General features: G+C 44.2%; 1 protein-coding gene across 1 annotated transcript in view; it reads right to left on the reverse strand.

Annotated features, from left to right (window-relative positions):
- Window positions 1–335: 335 nt before the first annotated feature.
- SHISA9 (shisa family member 9) overlaps window positions 336–23,259 on the reverse strand; it is a gene marked incomplete at its 3' end in the record, with an annotated part of 148,970 nt that continues 126,046 nt past the window's right edge. Inside the window, exons 3-4 of the mRNA XM_084271139.1 lie at window positions 18,713–18,868; window positions 336–706 (exon numbers count right to left, since the gene is read on the reverse strand). Coding sequence (XP_084127265.1) covers window positions 336–706; window positions 18,713–18,868 — 527 coding nt within the window. The remainder of the gene's footprint in view (window positions 707–18,712; window positions 18,869–23,259) is intronic.

The raw sequence follows: 23,259 nt of genomic DNA on the forward strand, positions 1-23,259 counted from the left end.
TTTCTCTAGATTGTGCTACTTATCATGGATTTTAGTTTCAAGTAAAAAAATTTAGTCACAAGGGTTTGTGTTCCATTGTGAAATACAAATGTTTATAATTCAACCTTCAGTGTGTATTGCTGAATGGTATTAACCCAGTCTTCGGCCTGCAGTTGGCTGGATACCAAGAGTGTCCAGGTGGAACTTCTTCCTTCCTTCTGTTTCCTTTTTTTTATTTTGTATTTTAAATGTATTTTTTGCCTTTCGGTTGAGTGTTTGTCTTGTGTGTGTGTATTTGAGTGTGGTTCTTAAAGGACTTTATTTAAAAAAAAGAAAGAAAGAAAAGGCAAACAAACTCAAACAGTTACTTCTGTCTTGCTGTTAGTTATGAAGTATGGCTGTGGGCCCAAGTAGTGCTGGCTCCGGGTTGTCAGCGGGTCGCTTAGCGTTGGGTCCCCCATGCCATGCTTCCCCTTGTTTGTGTACGCTTGCCGCCTGAGGGACTGGTCGGTGGGATCCCAGGTCTTGTAGTGGGAGTTGTACCCTAAGGGGTGCGTGTGGATCTTGGCCATTCTGGACTTCTGCCCGTTCTGCTTGGTGAGGCCGCTGTCGATGGTGTAGGCTCTGTCCTCATCCAGGCGCACCGGGTGGAGGGGCAGGCTCCCCTTGGCAGCCAGCTCAGCCAGGTGCCGGCGCTTGGTGTAGAAGTCATCGTTGACTTTGTCAGCTGTTTGGGGTTAAATGAGGAGGGGACAAAAAGGTCAGCTGGACACAAGGCAAATGTTACAAGGTCTACAGCAGGTCATGCACAGACACAGTTAAAGGTACGTCAGGAGGAGGAAACTGTGTCACCTCCCACCCCTTGGTTCTTCTCCCTAGTATGTTTTTGGATGCAGTTATGCCAGGCTTTTCATATATGCAGGCAAAAACCTGCTGCCCTTTAAAAAAAGCTGTCCCTGCCCCAAAGCACTCAAAGCTGATATCTACATTATGGGGACAGGTCCTCTGAATCTTATTGCTGTTCATCTCTCATAGCAAAGGAAACTGAGGAGTGCTCTGAAGACTTTCTTGGAAGTGTTGGGGATCTGTGGAGCTGAAAATATTTTTTTTTTCTGGGGCCAGCACAATACAGTATTAACCCTGCCAACAGGTACTGCATTGCAGTTCTGAAATTAGGATTTTGCCTTTTACAATTTTCTGGGCAAGTGTCTTCCAGTGCAGGCTTTTACTTGTTTGATTGTTGTTATTGCTGGCATTTATTTGGCCTTGCTTAAAAGTATGAGCCACGCTCAGGAAGCTAAAGGCCTCCTGCTCCAGTTCAGCAACTCATTTAAATTTTGAGACTGAGTATCAGGGGTCTAAGGGGAACTTAACTGGATTTTGGTTTTTTTAGACCTTGCCTTTTGCATAAAGAGGGTTTATTTAACCAATCAAAATCCAGATTCTGATTTAAGACAGTGCCAAATATGTAGATCAACTAACAGTGTGGCGTGTTAATCAGCAGTGGTGAGCTATGATTGCGTCAGCCCAAGTTTCGCATTGCTGTGCCCTGGCTGGATCCATCCACTTGCCTGGAAGCTATGCCACGTGAGGCTTCTCTGCAGAAGTGTGGTATGTGTAGCTGTCTGTACAGCTCAGCCCCTCTTGCTTTCATGATGAGTAAGTTTTTGATCCCTGCACTGTGTTTGTTTATTTTCCCTCTCTTTCTCTCTCCCCAGTGTTGCTAGCAGGCTTTTTTAGCACTCTGAATTTTCTCCTTCTGTCTAGTTCTGTACTAGATATTTCTGCAAAGCAGTGAAATTCCCATAAGCATCATATTCCTCTTCCCGATCAGGCCTCAGTTCTGCATGCTCCACATCCTGCCCCTTCAACAGGGAGGAGTATTACCAAAAGTCACTGCAGTTTATCATGTCATGACTACTATTGTATAACGACAGTGCGACTGGACTTCACTCTGAAATCCTTGACTTTGTCATGAGAGGTGTTTCCTCTTTGAACTGAAATCACTCCTGTCTGTGCTGTAAAATGAGGCTCTGTGTGCTTTACCCATCTCTCTCTCCATCAATGAGCCAGTGCTTTTCTCTACCATAGAGGCCTCTCTGGTTTGAAACAAGCCACAGAATGCAGGTAACAGCCTGTTCTAATTGCAGTACAGATTGTGCAGTTGCACTTGCTGATAGACCTGGAAGAACTTACCCAGAGAACCTGCTAAGTCCTGCTTTAATGTTGGGGTGACTTGTTTCATTTAGAACTCTGTAGTCTAAATACTCAAGAACTTGTGCCTATTTCACCTTGGCAGAGCTGTTTCCAGTCCTGAATGTGGCTCTTCCTCTGGAGAGCTTCCAAACCCGCCTGGACACGATCCTGTGCAACCTGCTTCAGCAGGGGGTGTGGGCTTAGATGATCTTCAGAGGTGCCTTCCAACCCCCACCGTTCCACCATTGTGTGATTGTCTTTCAATTTGTTAATTTCCCCAAATGCCAAAACCCAGTATTGCATACAAGTAGAATAATGACAGGGGGAAATGCAGTCTGTATTGTTAATTTCTCATTAATCTGCTATCTATAATTGAGAAAATAGTTGCAGAAGAGGCATGTGTTTATCTGTATACATTTTTACATCAAAAGCACAGCATGTCAGCTGGTTAGAGGAGCAAGCTTCAAGATCTCACGACTTCAATGTTGTCTAGATATGAAAAGCCATGCTAGTTTATGTAATTTAAATTCAGCATAGTTAATTATGTCCAGCTCCTAATATAGATACGTTTGCCTGCCTATTTCATATTTAAATTTAATTTGCATAGAAAAATAAAAAAACTAAGGTAATTTCATGTAAGGATAGAGTTAAATTGTAAGTTTGTACTTTTAATTTGATCTTAGTTAAGATGTAGCAGTTTGTCTTACATAACCAAGATCTTTGATGATCAATTACAAGGTAAATAATGGCTTAGATAAATAACAATGGGGATACAGTTATGTAAAAGATTAAAATCACAGATATTTGCATTGCCTGATTTTTCATGCCATTTTTCTCTTTTGCATGGCTAACAGTGGAACACCACAATAAGCTCAAGCTGCTCCTTGACTTTATTTTTTCTCATTCACATTATTTCTCAGTGCCAGCAATATCCCTGACTCTCAGAATTCTCTCAGGCAGTAGACATGTTACTCAGATCTCCAAATACAAGACCTGTGTCCTCAGAGAAGAGTGAATTGTATTACTGTTGTATATAAATAACATCCCCACTGTAAAATCTAAGCCAGGAAGAACTCTGCCTCACAAGAACCATGCCCATGACACACCCCAGAGTGAGATTTTGTTCTTGTTTATCATAAGATCGCAAAAGCTGAGACTGGTTTGGCTTGGGAGGGCCCTCATCCCCCCCAAGTAATCCCATGTCAGCAGCGGGGACACCCTCCAGCCCAGGGTGCCCCAAGCCCCATCCAACCTGGCCTTGAATCCTGCCAGGGATCCTGGGGCAGCCCCAGTTTCTCTGGGCACCCTCTGCCAGGGCCTCCCCGCCCTCATCATGAAGAATTCTTCTTTATGCCATGTTATATGTAGAATTTTCAGCTCTTTTTGTTTCTCGTGGAAGATCATACAGAAAGCAAAATGCTTAATTCAGTAAATATGGTTCCTTTAAAGTCTGCTTTAACTAATTTGATCCATAGTCCCTTTCTAGGGACTTCTCAGCTGCTGTCAGGAAACTGGGCTTGAAGAGAACAAGCCAGGCTTTGATCTGTAAATCCTCGTCAGCAGAGTCAAGCAGATGGTAACATCTGATGAAGGGCTGGCTGCATGTCTGGTGTGGCAGTGACAGTGGGGAGAACTGCTCCTTGGATCTGTCCCCATCAAGTAATGGTCGGCAGGCTTTTGCCTGACAACTTCTTATGTGTGCCTTGGAGTTCAATGTGACAGTGACAGCCTGCCTCCTTATATAATGTTTTTCCCTCTAAACACTCCTCTCAGCACGCAGAGGCTGGTGCAGGAAATGCCACTGCAGCAAAGGCCTAGCACAACGAGCCTTGTGAACACCTAATGGCTCAGTTGATCAGAAGGGCTTTTGGCAAGTGGTGGAGCAGTCCTCACTCCTGCATGCTGACACCAGTGTTAGTGACCTGATGCTGGTATAGTGCAGAAACAGCTTTTTACTTCTGATTTTCAAAGCAGGAAGATGTAGCAGAATAACATTGAGCACGGGTTTATAACAAATATTTTATCAAGAAAAGCGTATTTATAGTATCCCAATGACAACTACTGTAAAGGTCAACTGTGAATCTCAGGAACTTAATTGTTTTAACAATCCCCTATAAATACTTTGTGGGCTCGAAATGTGCAGAGAGATGTTTTGGAGTTAGAGTATGGATTTATGATGGGACCTTGGGTCGCTCAACTTTCCCCTGCCTTGGTTCACCAGCTGTGAGACAAGATGTTAACACATTGGAGGGTTATGAAGATTTGTTTGTACTTATAGAGTATACTGAGTTTCCAAATGAAAGGGGCTATAGAAGTGTCTTTTGCACCGGCTTCTGTAAATAAATCAGTAAAATGGGATTTAAAGATATCACTGTCATGTTTGCAAAAGGAGTAAAGAATGAGAATTACAAAATTGCCAAGTGAACAATAGCAAAAGAAATGCTTTAATTCTGAGTGTTACTCTTTGTGTTCCCTCCTTCCAGTCATGGCAGCTAATTATACAAATTTTCTCAGTTTCAATATTTTTGTCAGGATTTTGCTCCTTTCAGGTAATGCACCCACAAATGTAGTTACTGTTGGAGTTGTTCATCTGGAAAAAATGTTGAAATATTATTTTTTTCCAGCCTAAAGCATATGCCTGGGAGGGGGAAGAACTTGGGATTTTGTTCCTGCTGTGCATGAAATTAATAACTGAAAAAAATATAGAAACAGTGTAGGGATCAAAAGCAGGAGCCCTCCCTCCCAGCTGAGTGCCTTAACTGTTGAGCTAGAGAGATGCTTTCTCTTCCTTTGTCTTTCTAACAAATAAGTCTGTGGTTTTCTTCTGCTCTGCAGCACAAGTGCAGGATGTGAATGTCCGTGGGCACCATCCCAGCAGGAGCTGGGCAGCACCTTGCTGGGTCTAAATTCCATTCAGTTGGAGCAGTTGTGCAGCTGTCAGCTAAAGGTGGAGCGCTCCACTCTCCTGAACACAACGATGACTTAGAGAAGTTTTATTTTGGTCTTGACCGGCCCATATCTGTGTCAAATGTCTCGATTGGGACCCTTGCCTTATTCCTTGAATTTTGATTTTGAGAGGAGATTGCTGACAAACTCCTTGGGATGGCAAGGTCCTGGGAATGCCTAGGAAAACGTCTGCAAGTTGAGGCTCATTTAGATGAGCTGGCCAGAAAGGAATGGCCTTTTGATGGTATGTTTGGATTCTGCCTGAATCTGTCACTAACAGAGATGAGCTTTGTTCTTTGGCTGACTGATGATTGGTGCTTGCCCAAATTTCTTCATAGTCCATAGTTGTATAACAAAAGCACTTCCAGACTCAAAAACCAGTGGCAAAGTTCAGCACTCTGAGGTGGCTGTGTAACCCCTTTTTGCATGCAGAGGCATGTGAACATGCATTAGCATTGTGTCATGCTTTCTTTTCTGGTAAAGTATTGCAGTTACGAGCATCCCTGAGTAGGATGTGCAGCCAAATAAGGAGGCCTTGGGTAATTCTGAAGCACTGTTTTCTTACTCTTTCCTTCACTGACAATTCTGTTATCTTTGTGGGTCCATAAACTGGCTCTGAATTCCTGGACCACTTATGGCTGCAGAAGTGTAGAATCCTGAAAGACAATTATGTCCTGCAGCTTGTGTGGAAGTAGGCACCTAGGAGTGGGAAGAAACCTCTGAAGTGAGAGGGGCGAATCTACAAAGGAGTGAGTGAGCCCTTACAAGAGCTCTACAGACATTTTGAAAAGAAAATAGTTTTGGTGAGAGCTTGCAGTCACAGAAGATGCAGAAATATACAGGGAACCCTGTTTCTCAGCAGATGTTTCACAGAACTGTTACCTGGACATATTTTAAGAACTACTTTGTGAAACACAGAACTTCAGCCACGAAAAGGCTGTATTTTAAATTTAGGGCTAGAGATACAGAAAGCAAGTGAATGGAAAGTGCCAGGGGACAGGGTAGCAATGAAATGACTACACTGACACACCGGATAACAGCTAACATACACTAACTGCCTGTTTGTAGATGTTTTTGGTGTAACAGTGTAATATTGAGCAGTTTATAACAAGGCTTCACTTCCACAGCCATTACTTTGCTGAGATGCCAGTGTAGTTACCTGAAGCTATGGGAACCTTCCATTTCTCTAAGTAATTTCAGTGAAAACTCAAGGAAAGACAAAAGGGCAATGAATCCTGGCTAAAAGACAGACAAGGATTTAGCCCAGGGCAATACTAGGATGCTGCCTGTGGTGGTTCTGTTGAGCCTGTCTGGATGTGTGATGGCTTATTCCTTTCCTTTGCCAACCTTGCACCTAAGTCAATATGTTCAAAGGCTTCCGAGCTGTAAGCCAGCTCTATGTGAGAGTTTTACAGGAGTTCATCTGAAAATCAAAGAAGTACCGTTCTTACCCCAGCACAAGTTCTTTTTGTGGGTGAGGGGAGAAAACTAATGTGGCCTGAGTTCAGATCAGCTGTCCCCAGGTATGAAATGGATCTGCTACGTTCACACCCAGTCAGACAAAGAGCTATGGACCTGTCTCCTGAGGGAAGGGGCTCGCCAGGCGTCACAGAGCCTGGGTGAATTTGCTTTGCATAACGTGAAGTCTGTTGGGAAAAAGAATGTAGCTGGACATTGCAGCTAGGAACAATCCTGTTCCTGTAACACCTGCAGTGGGTAGGATGCTATGATAGATCTGTGTGTGTCAGGGGGAAGGGATGCGGCTGCTTCATGCTGCTTATGAGCTGCTCCCGTCTCAGGGGCGCTCGAGTTGCTGTGTATAAGGTGGGGCAATTTTAAACCATCCTAAATGCTAAAAAAGGGTGAAGGCCACTTAAAGTAATTTTGCATCCCTCCTCCTCTATTCTTGATTGAGATCTGAGAAGGCAGAGTTCAGTCTATGGGCTGCAATGCATTGATTTCTGTCCTAAATATTTGCCTTTCTTCCCCCATAAGTTCTAACAACGTTTTGCCTTTAAGGCATTATGAAAAGGATAGTATTTTATGTCTGTGGATTCTTTCTCGTGATTTTTATTCCCTTTTACTGATAGAGGTAAAAAAAAATCCCATGATGCATAGAACCCCAGCCATAGATTACTTTGATAATTTTGGTAGAACCTACTTTTTGTGTCCTGACCCCCTTTACCACTTTATCTATTTACTCATTTCTTAGAGTGATCTGGAGAGAGACCAAGCATGAAAAGACACATCATATCAACCTTTTCTTCTCAGACATTGTTTGAAAAGAGCTTGTCCACCTCCAGACACAAGACTGCATTCTGTTTTCCCAGCAGAGTAAAATTCTACTTTCATACTGTGAGCCATGATGAAACATAAATCTGTAGCCCCAAACATTCCTTCTATCGATTACTTTCCTGACAGCTTCCAAAAAGCTGAAGAGGATGGGGTATTTCTGGGGTTTGAAATGCATTAGGGATGGTTTAGAATAGGAACGTAATTAGACTTGGTAAGTAGAGCCTTCAGTCTCAGCAATGTTCTCTTTATCCACCACAGGCAGCGCAGGCTGCTGCTTGGCTGGGAACACAGAGACAGGATTTATTAACTCCTCAGGCATCAGGCATTGTGTGTGCTGGGCTCCAGTCCTGGGACACACACCAGCCCCAGGTCTGTGAGCAGGAGCACCCCTCTGCTCCACCCCTCGCGTGCCGGGGAAGCACAGCACTGTGCAGCCTGCTTCTTCCTTTCTTTTACAAACACTTAGTCGAGTTGCTGTGTAGTTCTGGCAGGATTTCCACTTGGGCTTTGTACACTTGCCTGCATTGATTTGCATAGTATTAAATTGCAATATTTATGATTCGATTCTGCAAAGTGCTGCAGTGATTCTGTGATATGTTACACACAGACACTGTACTTGATGGAGACACCAATGGCATGCAGAATTCCTGTATCTAACCAGTGTAAAAACCTGCACTCTTCTGACTGACTGCAATCAATAGACTCTGTCAACCTGGGAACAAAGAGTGGCTGCATCCTGTTAAGATTAAAATTGTAAATGTTTTTAGGAAACCTGGAATCTTTCGCATAGAGATTGACAGAGATCATGCTACTTGGTTACATCTTTAAGTGATTTACCATTCTAAATTCAAGCATGGAGATGTTAAATTGCTGGTTTGGTATTGTGCAATGAATATAAACTTGAGGAGGAAACAAGATTCTGGGTTCTAGTCTTGGACCAATGGACGAAATTGTAAAAAAAAGAGTCCAAGGGAATGATGTATTTGAATCCCTGACATTTCTGTGGAAGGGCAGCAGGTGGCTGACCTGTAACTGTAAATCTGTTTTTTCATTTCATTTTTTTCCTAAAGGCCTCTAAGCTCATGTCCTTTCATGGCATCTACAATAGCATATAAGTATGAAATGTTTGACTGTGGAATATTTATTTCATTTTTTCTCATTTAGGTATATTTATCAGTTTAAGTCTTAACTGGAAACCTTCTATATGGCAAGAAAACTTGCCTTTTGAAATAGAAACGATCTAAGGAGTCCTGCTGTCATGCTTAACTTGTGAATAAAGCATGACTGCGGCATAAACTGATTATGGGAAATGAGGGTTTGGGATGCTTTCTAAAAATGCTGTCCAAAGCCAAAGAGGTTAACGCTTAGGAGATTTGCTTGGGAGCGAGCTTCCACGTCTTGCTGCAGTGATCGGGCTTGCTTTTGCACTGGGGAGGTTTTAATGCTTCTCAAGCAAACCAGTTAGGACAAATCTGGTGGTGTCAGAAGGCTGCAGCAGTGCTTCTGCATGTCCACAGACACAGGAAATTGTCTGTAGCCTTTCTGGTGGGCGAGGACCTTCACTCGCGCCAAGGGCAGGGCCCCTGCCTGGTGCAGGAGCTCGGCTCCATGTGTGCGGGCAGGCCTCAGGCCCTGCAGCTCCGTGCCCAGCACCTGGCAGTGCCTGCAGAGCAGGGGGTGTGGGTCAGGGCTGAACAGAACATGCAGTGTTGGTGTTGTGCTTCGGCATCTAAAACACATGGGTGTTCTCCTCAAGGTGTCGTTTATCTTCTTTAACAGGGACTGAAAAAAGCTGCCGCGTTCCTGGCCGCGTTTACGTGTACTGACTGTTCTTAGAATGAACCTGATCTGATTTCCACACGTTGCTGCTGGTGTTCTTCTGGGCGCTGAATTTCATTCTCGGTTTTAATACTTCGTATTAGATGTTTTTGTTTCTGCCAGTTATAACTCTTAAACATATGTGCTCCTTGTTGTGATGATGCAGAAAGCTGCAGGAGGACGCAGACGACCCAGTTTGGGTCTCTGAGTACATAATTGAGATGTGTTTTGGTGCTGAAATAAACCTGTGTGTTTCTCTTGCAACTGGCGTCATACTAGACTGACACCATTATTTCTGAACACAGGCTGAGGCGTTAAGGGCTGTCTGAATCGGATTGGTTACAACAAAAAAGGTCCCAGTGATGTAATAAGTAATTTTTGCAAGAGTTATTTTTATTTGATCTGTTTCTTAACTGCTGTAATTTTAAAGAATTTTTAGCAATCATTCCAGATTGAAGTCAGGGTTGTTGGGTTTTTTTCCCCCAAAATTAGCTGTGGCATAAGTTGTTTTTGTTGGAAAGTTATCTATTTTTTTAATTCTCTTTGCCAGAAGGAATCTTGTTTAACAGAGTTATTAGGCAAGGAAAGGGGGGGAGAAAGAGAGTCCTTCCCTGGCCATGCTTGCACACAGTCAGTTCTGGCTTTTCCTTCTCCCTTCCTTCTCTTCCTGTCTCCCTCCTGTTAGACTGCATGGCCTTTGTGTTAGTAAAGTCTTGTGCAGAATTGCCCCAGGTTTCCAAATGAATCACGTCTGTCAACCTGAAAAGAACCAATCCATTCCCTGGCAACTGGCAAACTTGCACAGTCAGAACACTCCGGAGGGGCTCATACAAAAGGGGAAGCTGGGGCTGCCTGGGATCCCTGGCAGGGCTCAAGGTTGGGTTGGAAGGGGGTTTGGGCACCCTGGACTGGGGGATTGGAGCAGGATGATCTCTAAGGACCCTTCCAACCCAGACCATCCTGTGATTCTGTGACTGGACAAACTCCAAGATGAAGCAGTGCCCAGGCCAGCTCTCCACAGGACCCTCTGAGCAGCCATCACACCCAGTAAAAGCGTTTGTGGCTGGTGACAGGCAGGGAACGCACGGCAGTGAAGCTCCTTTCAATAAAGGTTTAATAGTGCACACACACACAGGACTGCTGCCAAATCCAAGTGCTCAGTTCCATGGCACTGGTGAGCCTTGTGTGGGAAAATGAGAGCCAGCAGCCCTGAGTTGCATGGCTTCCTCCCCAGCTGTGCCAGTCCCCTGCAAAGGCTGGAGAGCTGCTCACAGGAGTACCCTCCACAGAGAAGAAAGCTCGTGAGCTTTCCCACCGTGAAAGTCATTTCTTATACTAAATAGTATCTTCAGGTTGGGACAGACTGATATTTTTGTGGTGCTTTTTTCATGCTGTAGTACAATAGCTACTACATTTCAGATTACTTTTTTTCTTTTATTTTTCATTTCTCTTTTCCTTGTATCCTTCTTCAAATAAGCTGTCAGGGGAAGGACTGTTGGAAAAATTAACAGTGTGCATTACAAATCATGTTACTGCTCTTCATCCCTCCATGCCTCAAGCCCTTTGTTATTATAGTATGGATGTGTAGGAGTAAAGCAATGATCTCTGTGGCTTTTATCAGTGTAATTCCTCTCTTAAACACATTTACTGTCTTTAGAACATCCTTTGCAGAACCAAAATAGCAGACAGATAACTGCTGCTATTTATATTATATTATTAATAAGAGATTCATTCCTATCAGTTGTCTTAGGAGTCTCCATTGCTAATCGTGGGTAATTCTGAAGAACATCACACTACTGCTGTTGACGTATATCCATGTACAAAGCTGAAGGGTATTAAAGCTTTTGAGTTTTTGAAATTGATTAGAACCAAAAAACAGAGTATTATTTGTTAACTTAAGTAAACTTGACTTGAGCAGTGTAATCCCTGTAACTGTACAGTCACCAGGTCAAACCTGAATGCACATTCACGTCACAAGGATCGTAAATGCAACAGCCTTGAATGAAATCGTTTAAAGCTCTGCTGTCCTCATAGAGACAGGTTCTGATGTACTTGAGCTCCACTGTTAATCAGCAGATAAGTCTTTCTCTCATAGAGTTTGCTTCCCAAACGAGGATACCTAAGTTTACTGCTGAATTGAGCGTATTGGCTGTGGTGGGCTTTCAGAATTGCACTCTGTTTCATTTCATGATCCCTGTTCTCTTTGATCAGCTCTTGGGAAAATTTAATCAAAGCCCTTCCTTAAAAAGCTACTCTTCATTTTCACCTTTTGATGTTAAAATTAAAAAAAAATCCTGGATCAATCATTATATTGATTTCTATTTGAATATTGTCAGCATGAAAGAACACTCAATAAATAACAGTGGTCCCTGAAAGCCTCTAGTTAGAGAAACTTTTAATTTGAGAAAATTCAATTCAGGACTTTTTCCCCAGAGTTCATCCAAAATTGAGACTTTGAAATCATACAGGGCTTCACTTCTATGCACTGAGTTTAGGACACTTTCTAAGCACTGCAGGTGTTTAAGAATAGGGCTGATCTCAAGAGAGATTCTCAAAATCTCTGTTAATTATTTGAACAATATTGGGGGGGGAGGGGTGTGTGTCACCAGTAAACAAATGTTTGATCATTTGCCATCTCTGAGAAGTACTTGAAGGATGTGTCATGTTGAGGGCCTGTGTGAAACTCTTACTGCAGCAGTACTGCCAGAAATGCCCTGCACTGCTTCAAGCCCAGGAGGAGAAATGAGTGGGGCATGTTGGGAACAGCCAGGGCGATGGATGCCTGGGGACTGCAGGAGTCTTGCTCCGGATCAAAGCCGGGCGGGAACTGGGGTCCCACAGGGCTGTTGTGTATCTGCAGGTGGTCAGAGTTGTTTTCACATCTTTATGATCAACCTCTACTCTGACATGATGATTAAAAATCTTTGCACTGCACAACCAGAAGGGCATTTATATGTAGATACATGTTTACAGTGCAGAACAAAGCAGTTGGGCAGAAGGATGTTTAAGATGTTGCAAGTGAAAGTGTTTAACGTTAAGGCCTTTGTCTTCCCCTGTGCTGAGCTCTGGCTTTCATTGGTTCACTTTTATTTAGTGGCATTGCCTAAGCATAAAGTTTCAGTTGCTCCTGTCTTCTCATCATTTAATGTTTAAAATACCTCGTGCATAATTCATTAATGCTTCATAGAAATCAGCTTGAATAACCCATGTTTGATTTAGATTTACTAGTTTTCCTTCCCGTGGCCATGGCTGATCTCAATAGATGGAAATGAAGCTGATTACTGTAAGCTCCTTAGTGCTGGAAGCTGCGGTCTTCAAGACAGGACACAAGCAAAAGAGTAACAAAACCTGAAAGACTAGTGTTTTCTGGTGGTCAGCTGGACTGGCCTGAGATCTCCCCACCGTGTGTTACAAAAAGGGGAACATTGCTTTTCCCTTCACTTTGAGTCATTACCACATAATAAGGATTCTTAATGTCAACTAGTTTCCAGAGAACCAACCTAATTTTTAGTGGAAGGGTTTGAGTTGTCTATGATGTATAACTGATGGAGTGTGGAGTGGCATTTCTAATCTCAATTTTTATGACTTTATTTGGGATGGTTTTTCATTTTCACTTTAAAATAAATGCTGGTAAGAAGAAAAAAGAGGCTGTTTCTCCACAGGGCATCCACTGCAGGGAACATGGGTGGAAAGAGCAGGAATTAAGGATGTACAGATTTAAATCTGCTATTTTGGCATGAAAAATGGGTTAAGAATTTAATAGATCTTTGTAAGTATTCTTCATTCACCATAAAACCAGATAGTGGAGCAAATTCTGACCAAAAAACCATAATTTGCTAGGTGTGACTCCAACCCAGAGAAATAAAATTCCTGAGTTAAACCTAAAATAAATGGACCTGAAGTTCCTATTTCCTTTCTTGCAGACGTGCTGTGAGCTGCTAAAATCTTTAAAATGAGACAATGCAGATGGAGATGTTTAAGGGCCTCTTGTTTTGGTGTTAAAACTGCTTCTTGTGTAAGAAGGACTATTTGCAGTTGCCTCCCAGCAGCCCAGATGTTGCTTCTGCTACGACCAGTGTGATCCCGAGGAGCTGCCCTTCTCCAGCTCTGAGTATTCGGTGGAGCATGGTGTGGACAAAGGCTGCTTGGATCTCTGATCACTTAGAATTCTGAGCCTCAGAACTGGGGCTGTTGAGCTGGAGAAGAGGAGGTGAGTGGGCCACCTGATTGTGCTCTATGGCTCCCTCAGAGCAGGCTGTTGTGAGTGGGGGCTGGTCCCTTCTCCCCAGTAACTGGCAAGAGGAGTAGAGGAAATGGTCTCAGGTTGTGTCTGGCCTTAGAGGTCTTTCCCAGCCCTAAGGGCTCTGTGATTCTGTGGTTCTATGAAAGAATATCACCCTGCAGAGGTTTATTTAAGAGGCTGTAAGAGAATGTCAGCGATGCAGCTGATCTTGCTCAAGATATTGAGGCTTTGCACAAACAGCATATTTATAATTAAGATACAGCTACCTCACCAGAGGAAGAAATGAGTTTACTAGATGATAAAATAGCAAAATATTTTGATCAAGACTCCTCAGGCATTTTTATTTGCCTATAACAGAGTGCCTGTGGGTATTGGAAGCCAATTTGGTAAATAACTGAGAAAACAATTAAATGACTTAGTGGTAGCAAGGAAAGGTCCTGAAAGCCTGCACACAGTGGGCAGGATATGAAGTTTGGGAGGTCTGGAGACCTTGGCACTTCATGTAGCTGGGAAATAGAAAAGCTGAGGGCACAGTTCTGTCAGAGTCTTGGTGAGGTGGGGCTTGCTACTGAGTGCTGCTTGAATCTTCTCCTGTGCTTGAAGGAGAAGCCAGGATTAAAGTGTGGGAGACTTCCCTAAAAAATGAACACTCACAAGCTTCACATTCTCCAGCCATGCTGGGCTAAGTAAATAACAATAGAAAGATGCTGAGCTTTTCTGTCATGAATGAGACCGACAGCCTGGCCTGGCATTACCTGTGATACTGAAAATACCTCTAGATAGATGAAATAACAGAATCATCCTCTGGGGATGACAAATGATGCATTAATCTTTACTTCCCCGTCTGGTTTTGTGGTGTTAAATTCCCATGTCCCAGGTTTTTTAAATTTTTATATTTCTTTACTCTTTGAAATGAAAGCACAACTCCTTTCTGAGCCTTCCACTCAGTAAGGTTCTTTACCTGTCCGAATTGGCAGTGTGGTGGCTGTTGGAAGGCGGAGTGACATAAACATGTGGTGTCTTGAGAAGTGTGTAGTGCTCTTTTTTTCTGGAGGGTGACTGCATCGACCCTGTGACTGCAGGGGCAGGCCTTTCCCTTTCCCTGGGGGCTCTTTCTGGTTTCCAGCCCAGAGCACAATGAGCTATAGGGAGTGGTGCAGAGCCTCCTCTCCTGGTGAGGCAGGTATCAGATCTCAGGGGGCAGTTGTCAAGTCACTTCTCCTAAGACAGGCCTTGTGTCAGCATGGACCTGCGGTCATTTCTATGGCAACTGGAGATCTGAATTTTAGAGAAGGTGCCACCAACTTTCGCATCAGGCAGGAGGATGGCTGAAAGGTGATACCTCGGAGCTGGACTTTCCCCTTGCACCTCTCTGTGTGTACATGCACAGGACAGGCAAACCGGGCAGTTTCCTCATGTGCTTTGAGGGGAGTGTGGCCTTGTGCGTTGGGGTGTGTGCGGCCACGGCGTTTTCTGCATGGTAACAGTGACCCACACAGGGCAGTTAATTCTCTGAGTGCTGTATCTGCAGAGTCTGCAGCTGCAAGCAGAGCTGGAGCACTGCTGAACATTTCCTTTGGGATCAAAGAACTGTGAAATGTCAAGAACTGCTGGGAGCTGTAGACTTAGAGATGTGATGGTGAGTCTGCTGCCAATTATATCCCTCTTCCAGCTTCACCATATCCAATCAATTAGATCTGATTTCATCCCACAGGAGACTACAACTCCCAGCATCACTGAAGGCTGTCTGGATCTGAGTTTCAGGGAGAAATTCTGTCCAGTGTGTGTGTGTATATATATATATTTAGATTATTATTTGTTTAATAAATTTAAACTGGCTGGGTCATTTCTTCTTGTGTCATACCGTCAGTTTCTCAGAGGTTTGTGTGCATGTGGGTGTATATGAGAGTGGAAGAAGAAAGTTTATTGAAAGAAACAGAAGACAGAAATATTGGTATTGTGAGCTTGAGCATGCATGTCTGTGCACATCCCCAAGAGCTGAGTGCTCTTCCAGTCCTGCAGTGGGGCTTTAGAAATTTGGGTTGGGGTAGTTTTTAATTTTTGCAAGCAGCTCTGAAGAAAGTTTGTGACTCTGCCCTCCCTGAGACTCAGGACACAAATGAACTGTTCCCAGCCAGGCTCATGGGACAGCGGGACCAAAGAACTAGAATACCTCAGGCTGGTGAGGCCAGTTTGAGCTCCAGGAAACTCTTGTTAAGCAACAAGATGGGCTCCAACTCTTACAGTTGAGCCGAGTGGAATTTAAAGGTGTATTGTTCATGCTTTATCCACGAGTGTCCAAGTGATGTGTACAAAAATGGGGATGAGCTACCTCTGTATGTCCTGGGACTTGAATTTCATTAAGGTGTTCAGATACAAGATTTCCATCCACTTGTAGCTTTTGGCATGTCAGGATTGCTTAAGTGAGCAATAACCATTTAAGCATGGAGTAAAAACATGGTTGATGAAGTGGAAATAAGAATAATTTATGCAGAAAAACCTCTTTCTGCACTTTTACCATAAATAATCAAATACTGCAAAAGCAGCAAAGGAAACCAGCATCATGTCATCTCAGGTGACCAAAAAACTGCAATGTCTAAACACTGGGTGTCTTATGGCCACACAACATTCAGTGGCCACCTCTGGTGAGACTGGTCTGAGGTCTTGTTAACCCTTTTCCCACAGACACAGTCTCTGACATATTCAGTGCAACAGATTTGGCACCGTTAATAAACGACCATCTAGCTCAGAAATGGCCAAATCATGGGGGAGCAGAGCGCACCCATCAGCCAGTCAGGCAGGTTAGAGATGCCAGGAGATGGATCACTGTTCTGCTCTTTCAGGAGCACATGTTGCTCTCTCATTTCCTGCTGCTGAACACTCCCCGGTGCTGTAGATGTTACGGGAGGAGAGTAAAATTCTGGGGCAGTGAAGTGACTGTCAACTCACTGTTATCTTGTTGTATCCCAGGCACTGATCTAAGAATATAAAGTAGGCACAGAATGTCCTCATGTTATTCAGGGATGTAATGCCAGCAGACAGTAAGAAGCAAAGGTGAATTTGGTCAGTGGTGGCTGGTCAGCACTGAAGGGATTCCAGAGGCTGCAACGAATAAAGAAATTCCTAACAAGAAATGAGGAAAATGCACTCTTCCACAGAGTGTGTGAGGGTTTGCCTGTGCAGTTTGAACTGGTTCACATAAAAACATTTCACTTTTTAAGTAAAATAGATCCACGTTGCCCTTTTCAACCCTCTGCTCCCCTGCGGTGCTGAATCAGGCGCTCTGCGCTGAGCACAGTGCAGTGCATGCACGCATGAGCAGCCCACCTCCACACTCACTCTGCTAAGCCCTACGGCTTGGAGCCCAGGACCTGGCTTTAAAATCACATCCTGAAGCTCAGCCTGGCCTCCTGACCAAGGTATCCTCTACCCTTGCTCAGCAGCACCGTGCAAAGGCACAGCAGCAGCACTGTCCCCTCTTGTTTGCACAGGTGCCTGAGTCTTGGGCGCAGGATTCAGCGCAGATCCCAGGCACAGTGCGGAACAGAGAGTACTGGGACTTGCTGCTTTTCCATGAACTGAATTTCCACAGCAGCCAGTCACTGAGGGATGAGTTGCTCGCTTCTAAAATTAGACAATCAAATTTTTAGGACATCTGTAGTTCAGAAGGCGGCAGCTGTGGGGAAATTAATTTAATAGTGCCTCTGGTAAAGCATCACTCAGTTACCACTGAAAACTTTTTACCACTTATGGCCACGTTCTGGCGAGTGCTGTTAATGTACTATTGCTTCAGCTGCTGCAAAGCAATGGGAATGCTCCTTCCTCCACCCCCTGCTAAAGAGGAGAGTTAAGCATGGTGGACTACAACTGAACAATGGCGGCATCATGCAGTGTGGGACACACTGAGTATGGTCTGCCTCAAACATGTGGAGAAACACAGAACATGCCCCTTATTAAATTTCTGTTGTGGCAAATGAATCCACCCTCAAGCTGCTACGGTGCAAAGGAGATGGATTGTGCACACTCCTTAACCTGTTTGGCTAACAACACAGCCCTTCTATACTTTTCTTGTGAAAATTCACCTGAATCTAAAACTTGGCTGATGTGCTCTGAGACCAGTAGATGTACCATGAAAAAGAGACAGAGGGGATAGGAAGAACAGGCAAAAAACATGGGGACATAGTGCAGTCGTCCTGAAAAGAAATGGCCCTGAAAGTTATGTTTAATTCAGTTTAAGATTCTAAGAGGCATTATACAACTTCTGGAGCTGAAGTGCACAATCTTTCAAGGTTGATCTAACTGTATGGCTATAATGTAGCTGCTTTAAAAGCTTGTACTCAGACACTCAGAAACTACAGAAGTTCTAATTTAATAATTTTCAAAAACAAGTACATTTGGTGGCTCTTGGGCAGAAGAGAGAAGTTTCTTCTGAGTGTTTTATTATGCTTAAGTACCTTTTGGCTTTGATGATTGGCTTGACCTAAAATGACATCTGAAAAAGAAGCCTGGTAGCAGTGCATAAATCTGTGATAATCACCACATCATTACACAGTATCACCTTTTGCAGAAGGAACTGTAAACCTACTCTGTGTGTATTCGAGACTCGAGCAGAAAGCTATTAACCCTTGTCTTTTACAGAGATTTAAAATGCCACCTGTAGCAACAAGACCCAGCAGGTAAAGCAAAGAGAAACAATTTCAGCTGGTGTTGGGTGTACATTTTGTTAGAGGTCTGTTATACAGGGATGTCAAGGTGTGATGAGTTTTTCTGGTATGATGAATATTAGATGCTTAAGTTGGAACATTCTCAGCTGCTCTGCTGGTTTTCTGAGCTAAGTGACTGGGAATAGGCAGTGTGATAGGGCTCTGAATTCGTGGGGAAATGATGTTAGCAGCTCTATGTGTAAGCTAAGCAGGGGTTAGCCACAGGCTGTTTATGCATAGACAATCTATTAGATGTTTTTGTTTCTGATTTGTGCAGATAGGTATGGACAATGCATACCAAAATGCCCAGGTGGGCATATTCAGGGCACCAAGGACTACCTCTGAATGCTGTTTACAGCATAGGTGAAACTCCTCCCCTTTGTAAATACATTTCCAGCTAAGGTGATGCTGTGTGTGTAAGGAAGCAGTGCTGGTGAGCAGGGCTTTGTGTTTAACTGTGAGGCAGAATGTCAGCTGACAGCAGCAAAGGCAACATCCTGGCACAGAGTCATGCATCGTGGTGCGTACTTACCGACTGCCTTCAGAGAGGCGTACTTGTTAAGCTCTTTGCCTGGGGGCTGCTGCTCATAGGGGTTTGTGATCTGTCCCAGGCTGGGATAGGAATGTTGATGTGCCATCTGAGGAAGGAGGGGAGATGTTGGCATGACGTTATTCATCTGTGGTGGATCTGTATTAAAGAAAATTGACAGGCGTTGAGGAAAAACCAAACCGGTCTTAAGGTTTTATCATACCCCCTACAGCCAGACAGGGTGTGTCATGAGGTACAACCCTATACAGAGTGGGAGTCTGAGTACAACAAGCCAGCACTTCCCCCAGGTAATGGCACGATTACAGGCTGAGGAATGGTTGCAGAAATGCATGCTAACTCTTCTGTGAAAAAGATCTTTGAACTAAAACTCGGGTTTTCAAAACAACTGAACACAAAGGCTGAACTTGCTGCAGCATTATGATACAAACCAAAACTTGCAGTTTATTCCAAGGCAGCTTGAACACAGGGCAGTAGTATGGTCCTGTCTGCATAGTTAGATCACCCGGCTAATTGAAACTGGCTCGGGCAGGCTGCTGCGTGTGTGCAGCACACTGTGCTTAACAACAGCGCCAGCCGGGGCGTCTGCCCAGCAGCCCCACGGGGCAGAAGGTGTGGGTTTGGCTTATGGCTCTCCTGAGGTAATTCCTTCAGAGCTCACACCTCCCCTGACAGTAGGTATCACAAGATCGTTCCAGTATTACGTTTTCCATACCAGACATGCCTAAAAGCAGGAGCTGATTACTGCTTATGTACAGTTCTATACCAGCATTCAGGCCAGATCCATTCTGTAGCTGATTTGTTCCATTATAGTAGGGAACACATGTGCTGTTGGGAGCACAGCCTAGATGCTTTTCGTTCCAATATGTACAATCGTTTATGAGTTGTGTTTAAGGTATGATTCCAGCCTGTAAAGTTTGTTCAGAACTGTATGCTGTGCTCAGTGTGCAAACAGATTCCACTGTGGTCACAGTATTTTTTTGCTGAGTCTTTCTCCAGAGTCTGTGTTTTGAGATATTTGGTGCAGATTGTCAATCCTAGAACCTTAGAGCTGCTTCTGAAATCAGAGACCAGTGCTTTTTCCTCCTGGGAAACCACGGTGCTGAATTGGTACAACACAGCAACTCCCACAGCATCGAGCACAGACTTATGATTATGTAGAAAGGAAGCTGGGCAGTTAGGGGAAAGAAGGCTGATGATGATGGAGTGTGTGGACCATCCCCAAGTGCCCACAGGATCTGGCAGGAGCCCGATATCCCTGCAGTTTGCCAGGTTTTTAAGGGAATTGAGCCACTTGGCTTTGCACAGCTCGTTAATGAAGCTGAGCACATGAGCGGGAGCTCTGAAGCCAGTTAGCAGACTTACTGCTGGGAGAGAGAAGGAAAGCTGAGGCGTTCAACTTCCTCCTCCTCAGCCATTGCTGCTGCCTGGTGCAGTCGCTGCTGCTCCGGCCAGGCCGCCCCTGCCACAGGCCTGGCCTCCCACCCCATGTATAAGGACGTGGGGGACGTGCTGTCCCCCCTACAACAGTACATCCTTCCTGCTGTTGCTCTTAGTGGTGAGGAACACACTGGCTGTGGATAGTACATAGAGCTGAATGAGAAATGATTCTCCCACCACGAGAGAGTTTTTCAGTGGGGTTTTGTTTTTTATTTCTGTTACCAAATTAATGGAATCTGATGCTGGATTTTTTTGTTGTTGTTTTTAAATATTGTGTCAGATCAGGATAAGCATTTTGTTACAATTTCAAATAAGTTGGCTCACCTTTTAAAACATAAATATTGTTTTGGATTGGAGCCCAGAAACTTTTCTGTTCCAGAATTCCAAAAGAGAGTATTGGAACACTTTTTGAGTCTTTTTTGATAGGCTTGCCTTGGAAGGGTAAGTTTAAGTGAACCCTTTCACCGAAACAGTTGCTATTTAATGACTTGCTATTTCCTAATAAAGAAAAACTGTCAGTAGGTTTCTGTTTGGCTGCAGTACTGGCAGGCTGGGGGTAGTGAAGTGGAGTGACTCTTCCCTCAGAGCAAGAGTTCCCACGTCCTATTCCATTCCCATTCTATCTCTAGAGCACAGTTGAGGAAAGCCTCTTACTCTAATGCTTGAACCATCCGATAGCTGAGCACCCTTTCCCAACCCTCAGCATCGCTGAATCTCTCTTTTATCGGAGGCGGAATGCCAGCAGAGCCGTGCTGGGTACAGGGCAGCCCTCAGGACACCGGCGGGGCTGGCACCTCTAATGTAACCAAGGTGTCAACCTTTTACCACTACAGGCTCTAATTTTTTTCCGAGTAGATCTAAATCAGCGTTTCATAGATGCTACTACTGCAAAGTTGCCTTGTGGCAATTCTTCTTATTCAGTCTGTCAAAACGTCATGATTTCACTGTGATGAAAGTATTGTGAGCAGCAGTATTTCTGTGCTCACTGCCAAAGTGACTTGCAGCTCTGGAGACTTGCAAAAACCATATAAATGTGGTGTAGTTAAGGAGGACTGCTTTTCTACCTCTGTCTCTTACTTAAATGTATCGTTTTGACTCAGTCATCTCTTCCAATGTAGTGAAGAAAGTTGCACCAACAAGGTACTGGGGGAAATGAACTTGTTTTTCATGCAGGTCTGTGGTGGCAGGCTGTGCTGTTACGGATTACTAATGTTGCTGGGCTTTGGTTCTTTGAGTGTTTATGAAGACATAAAGAAATATGTTTTCCATTACCCCTTTCATCTTTGACTTCTCTTTTGTCATGTTAAAAACCCAGAACTCTCCTGAATTAGGAATTTTAAGCAAAGTAGTAAGTCATTCTTTCAGTGCTGCACTGGCTGCGCAGTGCCCTGCGCTCGTACCCGGGTGCTTACACAAGGCTAAGTCATCACCTGGAAGACACAGCTCAAATTACTCACTTGGCCATTTGCACAAAGTAAATGAAGCAAAAGGCCAGAGTCTGGCAGAGTGCATCAAACTCTGTTGAAGAAAGGTTCCGATTTATAAAGGCAGTCCCACTGGAAAGGTCTCCAGTGCCTGAAAGGAAAAGCTCTGCTGGATGTGTCTGCCTGTACAAAGCCCGTAACTGGCGGGTGGTGCATGTTTGCAGGGTCACTAAATGGTGTGATCTGGTTCCTGGCCTTTGGGTTTCCTGACATGAGTGAGCGAATGGGACATGTCGCGTTCTCCACGCGTAGTTAATGTGTGATGGGTAAATTCTCCTCTATTTGGATCCTTGTTAGGAGATGCTGGTAATTGAAGCCATGAGGGCCTCTGGGGGTTGAAATGGGACTCGCCCTGCCCACTCCAAGGCAATCCATGCTGTAACAGAAGAAGGCATTGGCCAGGGCAGTCTGATCTTACTCTTGTGAATATGCTTCAGTCTCAGCAGTGCTGCATAGGGATTCTCTCAGGAAATAAAAGAATTGTCTACCACGACTTCCCGAGATCTCAGGGTGAAATCCCAGGGTCTGCAGGTTGAGATTTTGACTCTTTTTTTTTTGGAATTGGAAAAAATGGTAACTGCTGAATTTTGGGGAGTAAATAAGAATCTTTTGCACAACTCAATACTTTAGGATACAAGGGATTGGTTTCAACTGGAAGAAAGTTTAACCAGAAAAATCTCTACCAGTTTCACCACTAGCCCCTAGTGCCAAGTTAAATCCTCTATGCCTACAACCCAGATACTCCGTAGCTGGTGTTGGCAAACAGCTGGCTTCACTGAATGGGGACAACTTTAACCTGCAAGCTGTGGCCGTGCTGATACATGACTCTTGGCAGCAGGGTGTGCCGTGTAACCAGCTGCACTGTGCCATTGCCAGTTTATGTATTTATTTAAAGACAGAGAAGGTGAACATCACAAAGAGTCAAAAAACTGTCTGTGCTGCAGCTTCTTGGATGAATAGTCAGACCTGATTAGCAATGGTGCCCTTGTAAAAAGCCTGCAGTATTCCCAACCAATCTTGTTTTCCGCTGAAGCCAGGAAATACGATGCCAGGCTCCTTCCCAACCTCCCAAGACCTTGAGGAGTCATTCAGGACTTAGTGGTGGTGGTTTGCTCTGTCTTTCTCCTGTCAGGCCAAAAGGAAGAGTTTGGAAAGGTGTGCTGGAGCTCACCACACAGAAGCCAAATGTCTTCTGGACAGAAAACGAGGCATACAGGAAAAAAGAAAACCAAAAACGTCTTCAGATGCTGAAGAGCGCTTTTGCCTGGTACCTTCTTAAGAGGTCTGGGTATAGAAAAGCTTGTGGGAGGGAAATGGAGCAGAAAATAAGAAGGAAGCTGCACCAAAACCAGTTTAGCGCTTGAGGAAGTGCGGCTTGCATCCCAGCCACCAACATGAGCCTTTGGAAGTGGCAAAGGCACCAGCTTCTGATCAAGGTCCCAGCAGCTGACAAAACTGGTCATTGTATTATCTGTTTGTTATCTTGACCTATCTCTTAGCCTGTGCAACTGAAACTTGTATCCGTATGTCACAGCTAACAGCTTACTGCATTTTTTTTCAAGTGAAAACCCTTCTTTTGAAGTGTTTCCATCCCTCCCTGCTTGTGAA

Source organism: Gallinula chloropus (assembly GCF_964237585.1).
Source record: "Gallinula chloropus genome assembly, chromosome: 15".
In the NCBI taxonomy this organism is placed as follows: domain Eukaryota; kingdom Metazoa; phylum Chordata; class Aves; order Gruiformes; family Rallidae; genus Gallinula; species Gallinula chloropus.